This window comes from Podarcis raffonei, chromosome 3, assembly GCF_027172205.1.
Source record: "Podarcis raffonei isolate rPodRaf1 chromosome 3, rPodRaf1.pri, whole genome shotgun sequence".
Classification (NCBI taxonomy): Eukaryota; Metazoa; Chordata; class Lepidosauria; order Squamata; family Lacertidae; genus Podarcis; species Podarcis raffonei.
Window position 1 is genome coordinate 2,097,699 of NC_070604.1, and position 19,680 is coordinate 2,117,378.

The 19,680-nt window shown below is 41.3% G+C and overlaps 2 protein-coding genes across 16 annotated transcripts in view; one reads left to right on the forward strand and one right to left on the reverse strand.

Moving 5' to 3' along the window:
• The window catches only part of RUNX2 (RUNX family transcription factor 2), a 223,478-nt gene that overhangs the window by 180,788 nt on the left and 23,010 nt on the right, over nucleotides 1–19,680 (reverse strand). The window lies entirely within an intron of this gene.
• The window catches only part of SUPT3H (SPT3 homolog, SAGA and STAGA complex component), a 326,581-nt gene that overhangs the window by 29,189 nt on the left and 277,712 nt on the right, over nucleotides 1–19,680 (forward strand). For 6 of the 7 annotated variants that reach the window (XM_053380349.1, XM_053380347.1, XR_008329326.1 and 3 more), the window contains one exon: nucleotides 11,841–11,944. In XM_053380349.1, coding sequence (XP_053236324.1) covers nucleotides 11,841–11,944 — 104 coding nt within the window. Of the gene's footprint in view, nucleotides 1–11,838; nucleotides 11,945–19,680 lie in introns of those variants that run through there. The other variant, XM_053380348.1, reaches the window with a different exon arrangement.

Genomic DNA, 19,680 nt, shown 5'->3' on the forward strand with positions numbered 1-19,680 from the left:
CTACCCATCACCTTGAATAGTAGACTTCCTTGCCATACTACAAATAGTAGTGTACTAATCTGTGCAGTTTGAAAGCAGGTCAAAGTGCAAGTATATAAATAGGTACCGCTCCAGCAGGAAGGTAAACGGCGTTTCTGTGCGCTGCTCTGGTTCGCCAGAAGCGGCTTAGTCATGCTGGCCACATGACCCGGAAGCTGTACGCCGGCTCCCTCGGCCAGTAAAGCGAGATGAGTGCCGCAACCCCAGAGTCGGTCATGGCTGGACTTAACGGTCAGGGGTCCTTTACCATTTTTTAAATTATTATTCAGCTGAAGTTTCTGAGTAGATTTGAGATTGAGTGCAAAAGGTACATAGCTGAGTTATTCAGAGAAGCTATGAACTATGCCGAGCAGGGCTGCTCCTAACAGAATATTAAAAACACGATAAAACATCAGACATTACAAAATGTAAGACATACCTATTGTGGCAAGTGTTAATGGTAAGGATCAATGGGGCAATGGCATTTTATTGCCCCATAATAAAGTGCCTGGCGTGCTCTGGTCCATGGGGTCACGAAGAGTCGGACACGACTAAACGACTAAACAACAACAACAGGAGCAGCTCAGGAGTACTACTACTATTACTACTATCACCACTACAGTCATACCTTGGGTTGAAGTAGCTTTGGGTTGAGCTTTTTCGGGTTGTGCTCTGCGGCGACCCGGAAGTAACGGAACACGTTACTTCCAGGTTTCACCGCATGTGCAGTCGCTCAAAATGACGTCACGCGCATGCACGGAAGCGCCAAATTGTGACCCACGCAAGTGAAGACGTGCAGACGCAGGTTGCGTTCGCTTCAGGATGCGAACGGGGCTCCGGAATGGATCCTGTTCGCATCCAGATGTACCACTGTACTACTATTTGTATTTTGGAAAAGGTGGAATACGCCACTTGGTATAATGAGTGTAAGTGCTGAACATCAAGGAGTTTAGTAAGGAATCATTCTTTCCTAGGATGCACTTTATTACTATCCTATGTTTTGCTTCACATTACTTCCAGATTAATGGGAGAGAGCTCGTATAAGTTGAAGATATCCTCTGCTTTGAACAGCAGCATTATTGCCTGCTTACAAGCGGGTAAATAACCCAGAGCGTCTCTGCCAAGGTTTCTTCCATCTTAAACACTGATCCTTTCACATTTCTTTACTATAAATAACATCTTTGAAAATGGTTGGCATTGGTAATACTTACATCTCCTAATGTATATGCATTCACATGATCACTTAAGGAGATTTTTTTCCATCTGTAATGCCACCATGGAGGCAGATAGAATGTGGAAGTGGTTAACCACTAGAATGGGCCCACTGCCTTCGCTGTGTGATGCTAAGGAACCTCACTTTCTTGAGTAACGCTAAATAAGATTCAGTACCGCTCACCCTGATGTATGCTGACCTGGGCTGGAGTGGAAGCTGCTCAGCATTCAGTGTGCAAAATAACAGATGACAAAGAAAGTATGATAGCTTTCATACAGATGACTATAAATGAAAGCTTTTTTAAATTAAATGTTATGTTTTTCATTTCATTTTAAATTATTTTTATGCATTCCAGACTTTCCTTCAGAAGAAAGGAATTTGGCAAATATTACGTAGATTTAGCTAGAACCTCATAATTACTAGTTTTAAATAGTGTTAATCAAATATTATCATCTTCTTATGGGGGTTCATGTATAAACTACAGCATGTTGAAATAATCTGCATCTCCATCTGAACATCTGAATTCATTTTGTAGAATATGGCATGCAGCTGCATTTAAATTCAAAGCAAAAACAACTGCAGTACATTGACCTACTGAATATTACAGTAGGTTTTGAATTTCATGTTAGTTGGATTTATTGGAGAAAATTGATTTGAGTGCTTCTGCTTTTGGCTGAGATTTTTTTAATGTCCGGAAGAAAGGAAATGGGACATGCATATGATCAGACTTTGATGTGTAAAGAAGTTAATTATCTAAGCCATCTAACAGATTTTGCTGGGGAAGTAATTATTTTAAACGGTACAGGGTGGTCTAATGAGGTGCAGGGTTCATCTAAATAAAATGTTCTACACCTACTTAGCTTATAAGCGTAATAACGTGGCCATAGAAAAAACGTTGCTAGCTGGTGGCAGTTGGAGCGGTCAGCATTCTTTCTTTTTGTTCATCATCATTATGTGCACATGTATAGAGAGGTGACTCGCTGGGTTTCACGCGCCTGCTTAAAAGTATTTACATGACCTGAAGTTAAGAGGCCAGAGGGAGTGGGCACCAAAAGGTTGCCCACTCAGGCCAGGGCAGCTTGCCAGCTTGGGGCAGAGGGAGACGTGGGGAGAATGGGTCAGTTGCCTTCGCCTTGAGCTTGTGACTGAGGGAAGTCTCTGCTGTAGAGAAATTCCTCCTCCTCCATAGTTCTTTCCAGTCTATTGGAACTCGCAGTTTCTTTCCCTCTTAGCTTTTGAGGATTTCTGTAAAAGGGGCAGAAAGGAGGGCAGGCAGCTGCCAAAGCAAATAGGGTTTTGATCGCTCAGGTTTTAGACTGAAAGCAGTGTCTTTTCTGCAGTCGGCCTGAGGCTGTGGAAGGATCTGCCCCCCACTGTTTTGCTGATTTTTGGAGAGGATGCAAAACCTACCTCTTCCGAGAAGCCTGTTTCTGTTGACATGCCCTGTGTCCCTGGGTTGCTGCTGCCAACGATTTTTAAAATTGTTTTTAATTTATTTGGTTTCTTCTTCAAAGTTTATTTGAGTCACAGGGTACATTTGTTTTCACCATCTTCTATGAATAATTTTGCCCTCCCAGAGTTAAATGAGGGCACTGTGGGTAAAGAGATTCAGACACTGGCCCAGTGGCCATGTTCTACCTCCACTGCCTTTCACAAGTGGGGGGCGGGCGGGGGGGGAGTACTGTTGTGCCCAGGTTCTAGCTCTGGTTTCCCACAGTCATCTGGTTGGCCATTGTGGGACCAGGATGCTTCCCATTCCCTTTGTTGTTTGAAAAGTATTCCAAATACACCGATAATAACAGCACAGGGCCTAAAGCTCAATCTCATCTGTGAATTGTGTAGCTCAATCCTATGCATGTGTACTCAGAAATAAGTTTCAGTGGGTTCAGTCTCAGATGAGCCTGCATAGCGCAGCAGCCAAACTTTTCCCATGAGCAGGAAACCTGTGATTCCCCACCGGCCACGTCTGCTCTTATTGCTGTTTAGACTTCTGAAGTTCAGCACAAAGAATTGATTTATGAGAGATGTGGGTGTAGGGATGTGAATCAAGAGGATGAGAGTCAATAAAAGACCATTAAAATTATCTGGAGGAAGAGACAAGTATTACACCACACCATGAACAAATTGCTGTCACTCAAATTCTGGTTATTCTTTTAATAATTGCTTTTGCTAGTTGCCTAGTCTGAAAATTAATTGCATTTTGGTTCCCCTTCCTTTGTGTTGTCATCTTTAAATTGTATTCTCCTTAAAAATGAAATATTAATAAGACAGTTTGGATTAGCATACAAATACTGTAACCCCTGCCTTTTAGCCTCATCTGCCATAGCTTAAAAAAACAACACCACATACTAAAATGCCATGCTATCTCTAATACACTGTTGACAGAAATACGGGACAGCGTCTAAGAACATGGCAATCCATCTATGCTCTCCAGTTTCTGGGAACTCAAACTACAGAATTAGTATTCGAAATTACAGAAAATGACTTTATTCAAACCCAAGCTGCCTTCAGCATATTGAAAAATCACAGATTGGGAATCACTTGTTCTGTACTGCTAGGCAATGGCAGAAGAGTAGGATCGTGTGATGAAGGAATTTCCTTCTGTGGGCAAAAGGACACTAGAATATTGCCCAGAAATCCCCGTGACCACACATGTGCACACCACTGCATATGAATAATTGTACCTACGTACAGATTAGCAACCAGTGTACACTGTAGGTAGACTGTACACATGTTGAATGCTACATGTGATGCACACGTATGCAGGCCCGTGCAGAGCTTGTCCAATGCCCATGGTGGGAGTCTTGTTAGAATAACATAGTAACTCTAACCCCAAAGCAGCCGGTCCCTGGCAGGCCCCCCCAGCAGGGCTTTGCCCTCCGAGGCCTGGGGCAAGTGTACCCAGCTGCCGTCCACTGCATGGGCCTGCATACCAGTGGCGGAGCGTGTGCTACTGCCACGCAGGACGGACATGGGGTGCCGAGGGAGCCTGCTGTGGCCGTACTAGCCCAGCCCTTGCTGCTGCTTCAAGTCAGTCCAAGTTTCCTAGAAGGCCTTTAGAGGAAAGATGGGGCCTAGTGGATGAAGAATCAGCTTGCTTGCTTGCTTGCTTTCTTAAGGTGCTTGCATGTGCCTGAGAGTTTGGAACTTTGCTGGAAACTGGACTTACATGGAAAACTGAAATGTCATTTCAAAAGGTCAGCTGAGATATGACAATATTTTATATCACGTTTCCCACCAATATGTTGTGGAATATAGTTTCACTTCAAGACCTGGTCTGTCACTTCCTGTTCATCTTTGCTTTTGGGCAAAAAAATTATATCTCCTGTGTGATCAAGGAGAAAAATTGACTTGTCCAGTATTCAGAGCAATACATTTAAAATAAGACTTGTGGATAATTATGGCGTGAAATACAGCACTAGTTAACCATAGTAACAAAAAACTTGTATAAATTTTGTGCTTTAGGAAATGTGTATAGGTGAAAGGTAAAACTATAATAGGCAAATCTAAGAGTGCTGACTGAGGGCAAATGATGCTAACATCTGCTTTTCATTCTTTAAAGCCACTGTTGCTAATAATAATGTAAGAAATGAGTAGACCATGGATAAATGAAGGCTTACCAGATTTTTGCAAGTCAGAAAGATTAGTGGAGGGGAACCAGCAACAATTCTGTGGGTACTATCATTTTAAAATGTTATCTGATGACAGGAATCAAAGACCAAAGCATTTGTATGAGTTGGTAGTACATTAGTTGACAATTCTCCCGATTCCCGTTAGAAGTATGTTATATAAAAAATAATTTGGGTTTTCAGTCTAATAATTAGTTTTGTTCAGAATATGGTGTGTTGCTCATAATGCTTATAGTGTTTGTTGGCAGCATATGAATATTACTTGTGTAGTATCTGTGGTTCTGTCTGACAGCAAGAGCCGTTCCATCGTGGAACAGGCTCCCTCTCCTTCCCATTGGCGAGGAAGAGACGTGCGGGGGGAGCGCAACGCCCTGGCAGCGTGATCCTGGCGGGGTGCCATCGCGGCTGCCCCCCTGCCCCTGCTGGGTGCCACGCCCCTACACGCAGCACACCATGCCCCTACGGGCGGCGCGCTATGCCCCCGGGATGCGCGCCAGCCCCTCCCCTCCTCCTCTCCGCCCCCCGGTGCCGGAGCATGAAGCTCCACCACTGCTCCTTCCTTGGAGGTTTCTGAGCAGATGTTAGATGACCATCTGTCATGGCTGATTTAGTTGAGATTCCTGCACCTAGGTGAGACTAGATGACTCTCAGGGTCCCTTCCGTCTCTACAGTTCTATGATTCCATGATAGTATTCATAATTGTGGCCTTCCCTGCCACCTGTAAAGCTTAGAGCACATTACCCAAATATGTCACCAAAAGTAAGACATATGACAGTAGCCATGATAATCTAGTAGAAATGTTAAAAGACTAGCTTTGACCTTTCCTTTTAGATTACGCCAGTTGATGCCACGAACCGCTTCACGTTGGCTCATTTTTTCTAGGCTTTTGTTTCATTAAGGATCTTTGTAGATGACTGTGTTTTTCCTTTGTTGACAAAGCATAACAATGAGTATATGATGTCAGTAGCATGTTTTCTTATTAATATATTCTTACTAACCCCATAGCTCAGTTGGATAGAGTGTGGTGCTGATAACGCCAAGGTCGCAGGTTCGATCCCCATATGGGACAGTTGCATATTCCTGCATGGCAGGGGGTTGGACTAGATCAGGCACCCCCAAACTTGGCCCTCCAGCTGTTTTGGGACTACAGCTCCCATCATCCCTAGCTAACAGGACCAGTGGTCGGGGTGATGGGCGTTGTAGTCCCAAAACACCTGGAGGGCTGAGTTTGGGGATGCCTGGACTAGATGATCCTCAGGGTCCTTTCCAACTCTGTGATTCTGTGATCTGGGAGAAAGCCCCAACCAGTAGTTCTTAATTCTGAGCAGATGTGGTTGGGATTGCAGTATTAGGATGCAGATACATTAGTCAATTATATGCCTTATTCATTATTTTTAATGTATATAAGCAGTTTTAGTGAGAGAAGGAGTGAGTGAAAGTTAGTTCTGCATGATAGGTAAGGTCATTTAAAGTAGCTGTAAAGGTGAAAAGCCTGATTATGTACAGGAACTGCATCCATGTAACTGGAAAGAATGGGGGTTTGCACTTGAGTAATCCAAGTCCTTCAGTCGGTCAGCGAAATAACATTCACGGGTATTTTCCCCAGGTTGTGGTGTCTACTTGATGCTGTCTTACTGAAAGTTCTTAAGGGTTACAGTTTAAGAAGTGAAAACTGGTTGTATACTTCTTAATAAGTGACTGGGAGTGGCTTATGGGACCATATAACACCAGCCCTAAAGGATCTTCACTGGCTCCCAGTACATTTCTGAGCACAATTCAGTAGTGTTGGTGCGGACCTTTAAAGCCCTAAACGGCCTCATTTCAGTATACCTAAAGGAGCGCCTCCACCCCCATCGTTCAACCCGGACACTGAGGTCCAGCGCCAAGGGCTTTCTGGTGGTTCCCTCACTGTGAGAAGAGCAGTTACAGGGAACCAGGCAGAGGGCCTTCCCTGTGGAACACCCTCCCATCAGATGTCAAGGAAATAAACAACTATCTGACTTTTAGAAGACATCTGAAAGCAGCCCTCTTTAGAGAAGTTTTTAATGTTTGATGTTTTGGTGTGTTCTTTTATACTTTGTTGGAAGTCTCCCAGAGTGGCTGAGGTACAAGAAATAAATTGTTGTTGTTGTTGTTGTTATCATTATCATTATTATAGCAAATACAGTCATACCTCGGGGTAAATGTAGCATTGGAAGAGACCTCAAGGGACATCTAGTCCAACCTCCTGCAATGCAGGAATCTCAGCTAAAGCATCCATGACAGATGGCCATCCAACCTCTGCCCACCTCCTCCCAAGGGGGTCCACTCCACTGTCTAACAGCTCTTACTGTCAGAAAGGTCTTCCTGATGTTTAAACAGAATCTCCTTTCTTGTAACTTGAATCCATTGGTTTGAATCCTATCCTGCAGAGCAGGAGAAAACAAGCGTCCTCCACCTTCCATGGGACAGCCCTTTGAAGATGGCTCTCAGACCTCCTCTCAGTCTCCTCTTTTCCAGGCTAAACATGCCCAACTCCCTCCACCGTTCCTCATAAGGCTTGGTTTCCAGACCCTTGACCATCCTAGTTGCCTTCTGCTGCACGTGTTGCAGCTTGTCAACATCCTTCCTAAACTGTGGTGCCCAGAACTGAACACAGTATTCCAGGTGTGGTCTCACCAAGGCAGAATAGAGTGGACTATTATTTCCCTTGATTGGGACACTATACGTCCGTTGATACAGCCTAGAATAGTGTTAGCTTTTTTTGCTGTTGACTTAACTCATGTTAAGCTTGTGGTCTACTAAGACCCCTAGATCCTTTTCACATGTCCCCCATGCAGGGAGCATTCGCGCAGCACACCTGCGCACTGCAGCCAACACACTAACGTGTCGTGGCACAGTTTGGAAAGCTCTGGTCTTTGGCTTCCCTGAGTACAAGACTTCGTTAGGACATGTGCACTGCTGTTCGTAACGTAGAAAATTGTCGGCCTACAAAACCATGGCCATGCACTGCATTGTGTGGCAGACCACAAAACTTCACGATGATACTTTGTGACTTCTTTCCCCCCACACCTCAGACACTATTGTTGACATACACACAAAAGTGTGTTTTGTTCTGTTGATGACTGTGGAGCTGAACATTTCAAAAATAAACTAGGGCACTCTGCCAAGGGTTAACACAACATAAAAATAGGCATTTTTGGATGTTTGAGAATGCTCAGCATAAGAACAAGAATATTGGATACACTTTACTTTTGTCAGAGGAACATTTTAAATCCGTGTGTAAGACTGAAGAGGTAGATAAAATGAAGGAATTTATTACATATGAACTGAGCTTAAAGCTAAACAGGTTTTGAGGAAGAGTGAGGTAGCAGCAAGTTCTATTGTCACTCAGTTGGAAGACAAGATTCCAAATTTGGAAGGAAAGAAAAACAGTGTTAGATTTGAGAGAGTCTGCATAAACTGCAATAAAGTCACCCCCCCCATCAGAAACGTTAACATAAAGGACATGGAAGAGAAAAACAGTTTGTGATGGGAAGGGGAAGGTTGCATTCTTCTAAAAAATAGTTTCAGCATTAAATGGTGATGCACTGAATGTATGCAGATACTATGCAGAAAACTTGAAAAATGTTTTACTAGGTGGGTATTATTTTTGTGTGGGATGAATTTCGAAGAAGTTCCAAGCAATTAAGCAGTCTGAACTTGTTTGATTTTTTAAAAAATAGAGCTCATCAATTTTTCAGACTGTTACTTGCCTAAACACTAAAATTAGGAAACTGCTTTCTATTAGGGAGAGGCGTACAAGGGAAACAATCTTTCTATACCTTTCCAAAATAATTTAGACAGCCTAAGAGCCATATTTGAGTGAGAATGTCTTCATCTTGGTCACCGGTGGCTACAAAGTAAAAAGTAATTTGGCAGCAGCTTGGTGAACATGTAGAAGGTTTGCTCTGCTTTGCCTTATATTAAGAATAATTCACTATATGCAGAGTTAAGCATTCACAGTGATCTAGTGTTTGATTTTAAACAGGTTAGTGAATGTAATAATCTTAAAAATAATTGACCTTTCTGAACAGGATATGTATCTACACATAAAAGATCCTGCAGGTGATAATATTAAATTGTATCAGATGTCAACTACTGATGATTCTCTACTCAGTTTCTGGCGGGGGGCGGGGCTTTAGAAGCAAAGTGCTTTCAGGACTTATTTCCCTTTGGTTCAAGAGGTATGCATGACATCAGGTCTGAGGAAATAGGAGAAAAAAACTTCAGTGTCAGGATTCTGCAGAAACCACAAAACCTTTTCCATATCTTTTGAGAGAATGAGCTCAGTGCTTGGTCCTCCTGCATCACTTATGTGTGTAAATCTTGTAGGCAGGTTTTGAGGAAATACTGCAGAAAAAAATCTAGTCTAATCCAGACCCTGTGATTGAGGCAGATTTGGAAAGTGTGGGACAGTTCTTTCTAGGCACGACCCACTTTTAAAGGTCCTTGTCCAAGTGCCCTTGCTTTTTTCTGCTCCAGAGCTTTCCGCGCAAAAACCCGCTCTTTAAAGCTCAGTCAGAGCAAATGGCAATCCATGGAAAACCTGAATTGATGTTTGTTCTGATTGAGCACAAAAGAGTTGGTTTTTGTGGGGAAAGCTCTGGGCAAAAAGCCCACAAATTCTCAGAAACAAAGCTTTTAAACACAGATCTGTGCCCGGGGCAAAAGTGAAGCACTGAGGGGGAATTTGAACCCTGGTCTCCCAGGTCCTAGTCCACTGCTCTAATCACTGCACCAAACTGGATTGAAAACGAACACATAGAATAGAATAGAAAATCTGAGGGAATTCAATACTTCTCTCTGACTTTCAGGCAAAATAGGGAAACAGTTTTGAAGTTCAAGTAAGAATGAAAAAAGCTAGCTTAAATGGATCAGATACTATTGACATCATCCAATGAAACATGAGTGACATATATTATCCCTCAAGTTCTCCTGTTTTGGAGAATTGGTGCTTAATTGCTCTGTGGTATGACTACCACTCAGGTTTCAGGATGAAAAAGGCTCACTTCTATGCAAACCAAGCCTTTATTGCTAATAATCATAAATGAGATTTGCATGGTTTACAGTAGCATGCATATGATTGCAAGAAATTGTAAATAAAGTTTATGGCACTCTATTTGAGCAGAAAGAAGTTGCTGGGTTTGGCGAGAAAATAAAAGATAAAATAAACTCAGAGCAGAGATTGAAGTGAAGTGTGAGGAGAGCAAGATACTTTTTTCTCAATAAATAAAGTTTATTTTGCTGTGTGCTTATGGCAGCTTTGAAGAAATGTAGTCAACTCCATCAAGTGAGGTTAAGTAAAGGAGGGCATAAATGAAGAAGAGGTAATAGATGCTATAGATAGTCCTAATGTCACACAATGCAGATGCAGTATATGTATGAAAAGCGTAATAAGAAAATATGTAAACTGAAACATGATGTTTCAGTTAACTGCAGATTTAGAGGCTGTTCTGAAAGTGAGCATAAATGCTCATGTTATGCTCAGGAGAAATCTACATATGAAAGAGGATTAGTTTATGGTCCTATGGGATATATTGTGGGTTTGAAATATAGCATATTCTAAAAGCAGGTGAAACAGATAATAGTCAAATTTGATAGGGCTGCTGAACTAGAAAGTTGCTCCATAACTGAGGTTGAGTTTCCATTAATAAGGGACACACATGTTGTGAGGAAGCAGTTTCCTCCCGTAACATTATATGGTTTACCATTCATAAGTCTCAGGGACTTTCTTTTAACCGAGAAGCGCTTTTCAAGGCAAGCGTGGGTTGTGTAGCTTTATCTAGGCTATGGAAGTTAACTGGTCTACATCTACTGGCATGTGGTCCTTTAAAAATATTCTGTGGCACAACGTGCATAGATGATGAATACAATAGACCTGCACAGTTGATTCCTACCTCATCTGCTTCTTGTAGAAAGGCCACCAAACAAGGGACAGACTGTTTCGCCCTCTGTAAGTCAAATAGGAAACTGGGCCAAAACCCTAAAATGTGATGCTGAAACCACAGAATGTGGGGTGGCACTTCCATGGGATTTCTGTAATGACCCTGGAATATTCAGAATTATTTGGGCCCAAGATACCTTAAGGACTACTTAATCCATGGGTAGGCAAACTAAGGCCCGGGGACTGGACCCGGCCCAATTGCCTTCTAAATCCGGCCCGCAAGCGGTCCAGGAACGAGCGTGTTTTTACATGAGTAGAATGTGTGCTTTTATTCAAAATGCATCTCTGGGTTATTTGTGGGGCATAGGAATTTGTTCATTTTTTCCCCCTTTTCAAAATATAGTTTGACCCCCCCCACAAGCCTCCTGCTGAAATAGTTTGCTGACCCCTGACTTAATCCTTTCTATCCCTGCCCAATCAGCAGGGCCTGGGGGGGGAGTCACAGTTAGTGGTCCCCCATAGCTCATATCCCCCAGGAACTTTATGGAACTTTCTAGTTTTATGGAACTTCCTTCCAGTTGAGGGCAGGCTGGTCCCCTCTCTAGTGAACTTCAGAAGGCTTTTTTTTATACCAGCAGGCATTTCAAGTGAAGTTTGCTTTTATAGTTTTAACTGATTTTTATTTTTTTGTATTGTATCTTTGTAAACAGCTTAGAGACTATTACAGCTAGGTGGTGTTTAAATAAACAAATTAGCAGTAATTTCAAAATAAGCAACATTTAAGCAAATAACATTTAACATTTTAGTTGAATTCTGTCATTCATCTTAATTGCTACTATTACTAATGGTGCTTGCGTACTTTAGTCAGCTATGTTGCTTCAGTTGCCTGGGGAAGGGAAAAATAGTAATTTTTAATTATGCTGAATAAGGCATTGTGAATGTCTGAATGGAACAGCACTAACTTGATATTTTAAAGCATGCACACATTGTTCATGGGTTTTGATTTGCTATTTTTCATTATGTGGTGTTTGCTCTTGTATACCTGCAAACATTGTGGTTTTCTTTGTTTACTCAGATGAGTGGTACTGGATCTAGTCCAATGTCGACTATTGCTCCATCAGGCAGCGGAAGAGGGACTGGGAAATCAACAAACTTTACTCCTGAACTGCAAAGTATGATGTAAGTATCCCTTTTGTTTCCATATCTTTCTACATTCACAATTCCACATAACCAGGAAGCAGAATTAATAGAGGGCAGGGCAGATTTGTCCCATATATGCTCATTAGTTAATTTTGCTCATTAATTAATTAAGTTTGGAAATGGTTTTTAAGATTTATTAAGTAACTTAGCAGGCACTCTTGTTGTTGGATTTGAAATCACATGTAGCTAAAATAAACTTACATATAGGAAATATAGGGTATGCTATATATTTTTCACTGTCTATTATAGGGTGCTTGATCCTAGGATTGGAAGGAATATTTTCTGTTCGTTAAATTACTTTTCTTTCTTTTTAAAAATGTATTATATTTTAGAGTTGCTTTTTCATGATGCACAGTGGTATGTTGCGATAAAATAATGCTGTTTGTGACAGAATTAACATGTGGACCATTTGGAACTGATTAGTCTTTGCTCTTGACAATAAGAATATTTTCTTACAAAGAACAGAAATTTACTGTAAAATGACATAGTGATGCAGTTCTAAGTTGTGACAAGACTGGAACACTGTTGTTGTTTTATCTCAGAATACCTAGATTTTCATAAAGTCGTTGGCTTCATATTTTTAAAATTCCATAATTGGGAGGATTCCATCCTTAAAGCTTGATTAGTTGCCTTCTACAATGGGCCAGGCTACAAATCTTGATTTGGTGGAAGGCAACCTATTAATCAGGGAGGCTGACCTGCCAGCACATGCCATGTTTTCTTTTATATAAATCCAAGATGTATTGGTCTGCAGAAAGTGGAGAGAACTCAAGCTAATGAGTTCTTTCTCTATGGATCATTATTTCTGATTTATCAAGGAGTTAAAAGAGAATGTTCAGCATAAGACTTAAGATTTTACTCTTCTCTCAGAACTGCAGATGGAGAGCAGGGCAGGTCCATTTTTGTATTGCATTTGTTTAGTTTTATTATGAATGTACCCCCCTAACTCTTTAGTGATAGTAATTGGCCATACACCAACATAATTTGCTGCTCTTGGGAGTGCTGTACACCAGTAATGGTGCTTGATTTTGTATAGCAATGAGGTAATATGCTTAAAGAATTTTTACACCCATCTGCTGGAAAAGAATTGTATACACTTTTAAAGGTGGGACAAATGTCTTCTTGTCACTCTAAAGAACAGCATCTGTCTTCAGAGAAGCAGACAATAATTATAACCATTCAAAGCTTGTTCTTTTTCACTAAAAAGTTCAGTTATGTCAGAATTACTCATGTAAACACAGTTTGGACCACTTGGACTGCTAATGTTTGTTAGCCTCAGAACTAAATTAGGTTTGAAAGTGGTGTCGTTATAAATAGATATAATGCCAACTGACACATTGTCATATTTAGGGGCTGAGAACAGGCACCTGGAGATATTGCCCAAATGTGTCTGGGCGTGACTGAGTCTGCAGTTATTCAAAACACCTTTTTCGGTTTAGATAGCCATTTTGGATTTACTTTTGGAAGAAAGTGCAGAGTGCAATGTTCTGGCTGCTCTTAGCTTTCTGCCTTTTTAGTGCTAGAAGGCAGAAGATGGTGAATTTAAACCACTGCTGCTAGTATCAAGCTTTGGAAAAATAGGTTGCTGCTGCTCTCTCAGCAATAGTTTGGTTTCTGTGGGGGCAAAGGCCATTGGTATTGTCCAGAAGAGTGAATGGGTGATTGCTCCCTCCCTGACTAATTACCTACTTAGAAGCCTTCAGAAGTTCAGTGTACCTGGCTCTTGTCCAGTGGGTCTTCTTTTTTGGGTGGTGGGATTGTATTGCCATCCATATCTTTATTCCTTGTTACATATTTCTTAGTCTTGAGAAGTTAATGTTTCCTATCCCAGTAGACAGAAGTTATACCAGCCTGTAACACCTGGCACGTACAGATATTACTACTTGCTGCAACTGTGGGTTTACACCACCCTGTGTGCAGTGGCAATTGCCATGCAGTACCCAAAAATCACACGAAAGAGGATCCTCCTTGTGCATTAGAATGCTTGCACACTGGCTTATTCTTGGCTGTTTGGTAGAGGGCTTCTCTGCATGACAATTTCTAAAATACTAAAGCAGAGAGTTTCAAAGTGCATCAAAAGCACATCACCTGGAGTACTGTGTCCAGTTCTGGGCACCACAGTTCAAGAGGGACACTGACCAACTGGAACGTGTCCAGAGGAGGGCAACCAAAATGGTCAAAGGCCTGGAAACAATGCCTTATGAGGAACGGCTAAGGGAGCTGGGCATGTTTAGCCTGGAGAAGAGGAGGTTAAGGGGTGATATGATAGCCATGTTCAAATATATAAAAGGATGTCACATAGAGGAGGGAGAAAAATTGTTTTCTGCTGCTCCAGAGAAGCGGACACGGAGCAATGGATCCAAACTACAAGAAAGAAGATTCCACCTAAACATTAGGAAGAACTCCCTGACAGTAAGAGCTGTTCGACAGTGGAATTTGCTGCCAAGGAGTGTGGTGGAGTCTCCTTCTTTGGAGGTCTTTAAGCAGAGGCTTGACAACCATATGTCAGGAGTGCTCTGATGGTGTTTCCTGCTTGGCAGGGGGTTGGACTTGTGGTCTCTTCCAACTCTATGATTCTATGATTCTATGTATAGTAGTAGCACAGAGAAAAGCTCATAATGGGGTTCCATAATTTAGAAGTTCCAATTTTTTTAAAAAAAAAACTTTGTGTGACTGACCTGTATGTCAAAGACTGTGATCCAAACACCCATTGCCCCAGGTATTCAATAGCCTGCACATAAATATCCAATTATATGGGAAACCCAAACACTATTGGCATAGTAGCACTTAATCAGTGCCATGCTGGAAAAAATATGCCACAGCAAAATATGTCAGTGGGAAACTCTAGGATTCACTCATAAAGTTTCTATGACTTAAGTGAGGCTCTGACGCCTTGCTAGGAAATGATACAATTATGTTTCATTTCAAATACATTTTTTATCTTAGGTTTCCTTTCCCTTGGCAATTCTTGGACTTTTTAAAGTTAGTTTCCCTAAAAGCGTTTATCTAAATTGAATAATTCATATTTTGATATTCAGACTGGGAGGAAATATAACAGAACATTACTTGGGCTTGGAAATCAAAGCAAGGACGTGAGTCTAGTGAGCTCTTGTAGGCCAAACTGATTCTTTGGGCAAGTAGCAGAGAAACTTTTATTTTTATATAATTGCTGACTTCCTGATTAAGCACTTTCTTAACTCCCCTCCCCGCCAGTATACACACAATTCCTGTCAGTGCAGAAGTTATTTTGGCTATGTAAGTGAAGACCTAGACATCTTCATACTGTTTTGGACCTAGTGCTGTTTCTACTTTTAAAAGCAATCCAAACAAGTAGACTTTGATTCTGAGATACATTTCACCAACTCTTCTGTTGACTTCACTGGAGCTGGTGGAATTCTTCCAGTAGGTTTATTTGTGTGCATTTTTCTTGAAAAAAATATACTATTAGCAAATAATAATTACATGTCAGGAATAGACTGTGGACATAAATATTAAAATTGTTTCCTTTGGCTTCTGCTCTATAATAGGTTGCCACAAGAACTTATCTAGAATCCTTCAGGAACTTAAAAAAAACTGCACCACGTAATTTACAGGCTACTTCTAAAATGCATTTATTTGAGGTATATTGATTTCACTGAAACCTTCCTCCATCTTTGCATCATTAGGAAGCAATATTGTTCTGTATAGAACTAATTTTGATCTTGTTCACATACGATTGACCCTTAGTTTATTTTAGGCCTGTTACTTGCCAGACCTGCTAGCCACCCCATTACTTAATTACTTACAGGCCAGGTTTGGACATAAAAGTAGGGTTTGATTAACCATATTGTGCACAAGCTTCAAGCCGGAGAATGCAGGTCAAATGCTGCTACTTCCATTCTCTCTCAGTTGAAGAGGGACCAAACCACAGAGCGGCTGGCTTAGCTAGCGTCATGTCTGAACCAGCACTCGGGGCTTGTTTCTCCAAACAGATCACAGCCGGGAAGCCAAGGTTTGTTCTTGGCTTCTTGCTATGAAGGACACCTGGCTTGCCAGTAATACACGTCAATGTTACAAGAAAGGAGATTCCAGCTGAACATCAGGAAGACCTTTCTGGCAGCAGGAGCTGTTTGACAGTGGAACAGACTCCCTCAGAAGGTGGTGGACCTTAAAAACTTTCACTGGAGGTTTTTGAGCAGAGGTTGTATGTCATGGATTCTTTAGCTGAGAGTCCTGCATTGCAGGGGGTGGACTAGATGACCATGGGGTCCCTTCCAACTATACAGTTCTATGATTCTGTGAGCTAAATATTTGGCTCCATGGCTGCAGTAACCAAACAAGGACACAAGGCATAGCAGCAAAATATCTGTGACTGGATTTCATGCTGTTTTTTAAATAAGTTTAATAGCAACTGGGGGTGCTCCATTTGGGATTGCAGCAGTTTGGAAGATGCACTTTAACTCTTCCCTTGGGCTGGTTTGATGATTTAAAAACCCCCTCCCCCCACTACTATTTCTCTTGTGGGATGAAATGTACCTTGAGTGATGAAACCAAATAAAGAAGTTCAAGTGAGTTTTCCGATTCTCTCCGTCGTGTTCTGCAGTACAATTTTGGCAGGCATCTACTAGAATTACAATTTAATGATTAGTCTTCAATTGTCATTAATTGTGTACTACAGGCAAAATGTGTGGGTATTAGTAAATTAAAACTCAAGCCATATTTGATTCTACTGTGTTAAGAGGCTTCAGGTTTTTAGTCTTATTTCAGATTGTCTTTTCGTGTTGAAGCATCACATTAAGTAAATGGCAAATATAATGAGAGTATTTTGTGTTTTCATCAAGCTGATTATATGATTATATTATAATCAGCAGGATGAAGCCACAACATATCCCTCCTACTATGCTAATATTCCTACAACTTTTAAAATTGTACCCACAGTGCAGAGCCCTTTGCAGACATGGAGGTGCTGGGGTGTGTATGTCCTTCGGTGCAGGCATCCTTTTGCTCCTGTGGAGCCGCCCATTAATTGACGTGAATAGGAAAACTCTTCTAAGTAGCAAACATCTATGTGCAAATTAATTTCTTCACCTGGAAGGAGCCGCTGAACGAGGGCATGTGGCCGTTAAGTCATGGCCAAGGTGGGGTTTGTTTTTTTCCAGGAAGAGGGCATCTTCCACGAGGCAATGGTGGGCACGGACAGAGGAAAAAGTGGGCAGGCCAACTCTCACGTGTAGGCAACAACCCAGTCAGAGGTTTCTGTACAAATGTGGGCACATACATCAGTCACCCCCACCTTGATGTATGTGGACTGACACATTCCAGCCAGGCAGAAGGCCCTGAGGAGCATGTGAGGGTTATGGCCTGGCATGAGTTAAAAGGCTAGAGAAAGGCCTGGAGTCAGACTGCCCTTGGTCTGAGGTTCCCCACCCATGGGCTAGACCAGCCTTTCTCAACCGTGGGTCCCCAGATGTTGTTGGACAGCATCTCTCTTAGGCAGCAGGGACAGTGGTCAGGGATGATGTGAACTGTAGCTCAAGAACACCTTGGGAACCTGAGGTTGAGAAAGGCTGGGTTAGACTGAAGTTGCTTAATGACAAGAGAAAGAGAATGGGGGACTGTTAAACTATCTGCTGTTTATAATAGTAGTTACCATATTTGTGTTAACTGCATTTTACGTTATAAAAAGTTGAAATCCAGATGTAATGTACTACATTTTGTTGCCACTAAAAATATATATACTGTACATTAAAAGCAATTGGAGATGGACAGAGGCTAATATAGTCAATTTAACATTGGATTAATATGTTTTAAAATGTTAGTTCTTCATGTTCTTGTGATGATTAAAACAGTTGTTTTCCTTAAAGTATTTACATATGCTGAGTTCTCTAACCTAGGAATCTCAGTGTTTTGTCAAAAGGAATAAAAGAACTTCCAAAACGAGGGGCTTGGGTTTCAGTAATTTCTACTGGGGGATTAAGCCAGAAGACGCAATAACATCCAAAACAGAAGAAACATTATCAACTGCTAGAACAGTTTTTGATGCCAAGGAATGCACAAACACGGGAGCAAAGATTGTACTAACACACCCAAGACGTCACAATAACTGAAGGAAAGGAACAAGGGTAGATTACAGCAAATAAGAACAGCACAAGCTCACAGCAATTATTACTTGTGCCTTTCAAAAAAATATTGTGTAATACTAGGTATTTGCTTAAAGCAACTTCTGCCTTTTTCTCTTACAGGCTTTTTATTCTTCCCTAGTGCTACTTGCTGTTTTAAATAAGAGTTTAAATTATTGGTTTGATTTTTATCATTCATTGATTTTTGTGCATTAAACATTTTGGTAAAGTAAAATGTTCAAGTCCCCCATCCAGTGTAAAAAAAGAATTCTAACCAAAACTGAATGAAGATTCTGGAGTCAGTCATCATTTTGCCGACTTTCTCTTTGTGGTGGGTGATTTCCCAGCATCTTCGGGAATAGCTTGATCCTTTTAACTTTCTAAAGTAGGGGTAGCCAGTGGATTGGATGTGGAACCAGTTCTGACCCACATGGTTACCAGATAGAATTTTCGTTAAGCTGAGATAGGTTTGGCTTAAGTTTTCCTTCATAGAGAGGAAATTCAGAGAGATTTCTTCGAAAATTTGTATGCAGTGCCTCAGTCATATCAATATGCATATTTTCCATGCCTGTTGTGGAGCATTTATGACTAGGTAGTGACTTTATTGTGCAGATTACCCAGAAAATAGCTTGGTCGTGGAGCAAAATATACTTCAACTATGAAAACGCATAGGTTGCCAACCCGGTACCACTGACAACCCATCTTCTAGCTTGGATGTGACCTTCTGTGCTTTAGCTTTGCTAATTCCTCATTATGCTTCCTAAAATTGAAACCATTGAAATCTGTATGTCATTTTTGTTATGTCCATCAGTAACATCATCTCCCTCTCTCTCTTGAGTTAATTTTGGATAACGTTGGAAGGAAATGGCAGTAATGATCTTGCCCATGAGAGTGTTGGTTAACCAGGCTGTAATTTGAGGTTGTACAGAATTTCTCCATTCCATTCTGTCCTTGTTTACCATGTTTGAACCCAGAAGCTTTGCTGAGACTGCATTGTGCAAAAATAACTTAAAGTCTGAATGAGTTGTTTACGACCTTTTTCTTGTGCTTATGAAGAGACATGGGGTCAGGGAGCAAATTTGCTTGGAATTCCCCATAACATCAACTAGGGTCTATCAGAACAGGCAAACAATTTTACATGCACATTCATGCAAGTTCACCAGACCTGTTGGGGTGTTGGCAAATTTTGTTTTCCTCTCCAATCTCCTTTTTTGAAAACATACTGTGGAGATGGAACTTTTACAGATAGCAGCTAACTCAGCTGAGATGTGGCTGACTTTGGTTTAGAGTTGCTTCTCTGGTAGAATGAAAGTTGTGTAGCCTCCACTTGTTCTGGCTCTTTTTCTAACTTCCTTTGTTTCACAGAAACAGTGGACACTTCAAAATTGCAATTTTATTAATACATAGCCCCTAACAGAGCTTTAGTCCAGTGCTTGCTGTCATGAGTGTACACAGAGGTAAGTCATACCTCCTCAGCAATGAATAGAAACCCAGGTCTCTGCTCCTCGTTCAATGCTCTCTCAGTTCTGTTTTTAAAAAACCACATGCACACGCACAAACAGTGAATGAGTTGTGAAAAAACTAACATTATTTAGGCACCACAAAAGGCTTTACTCT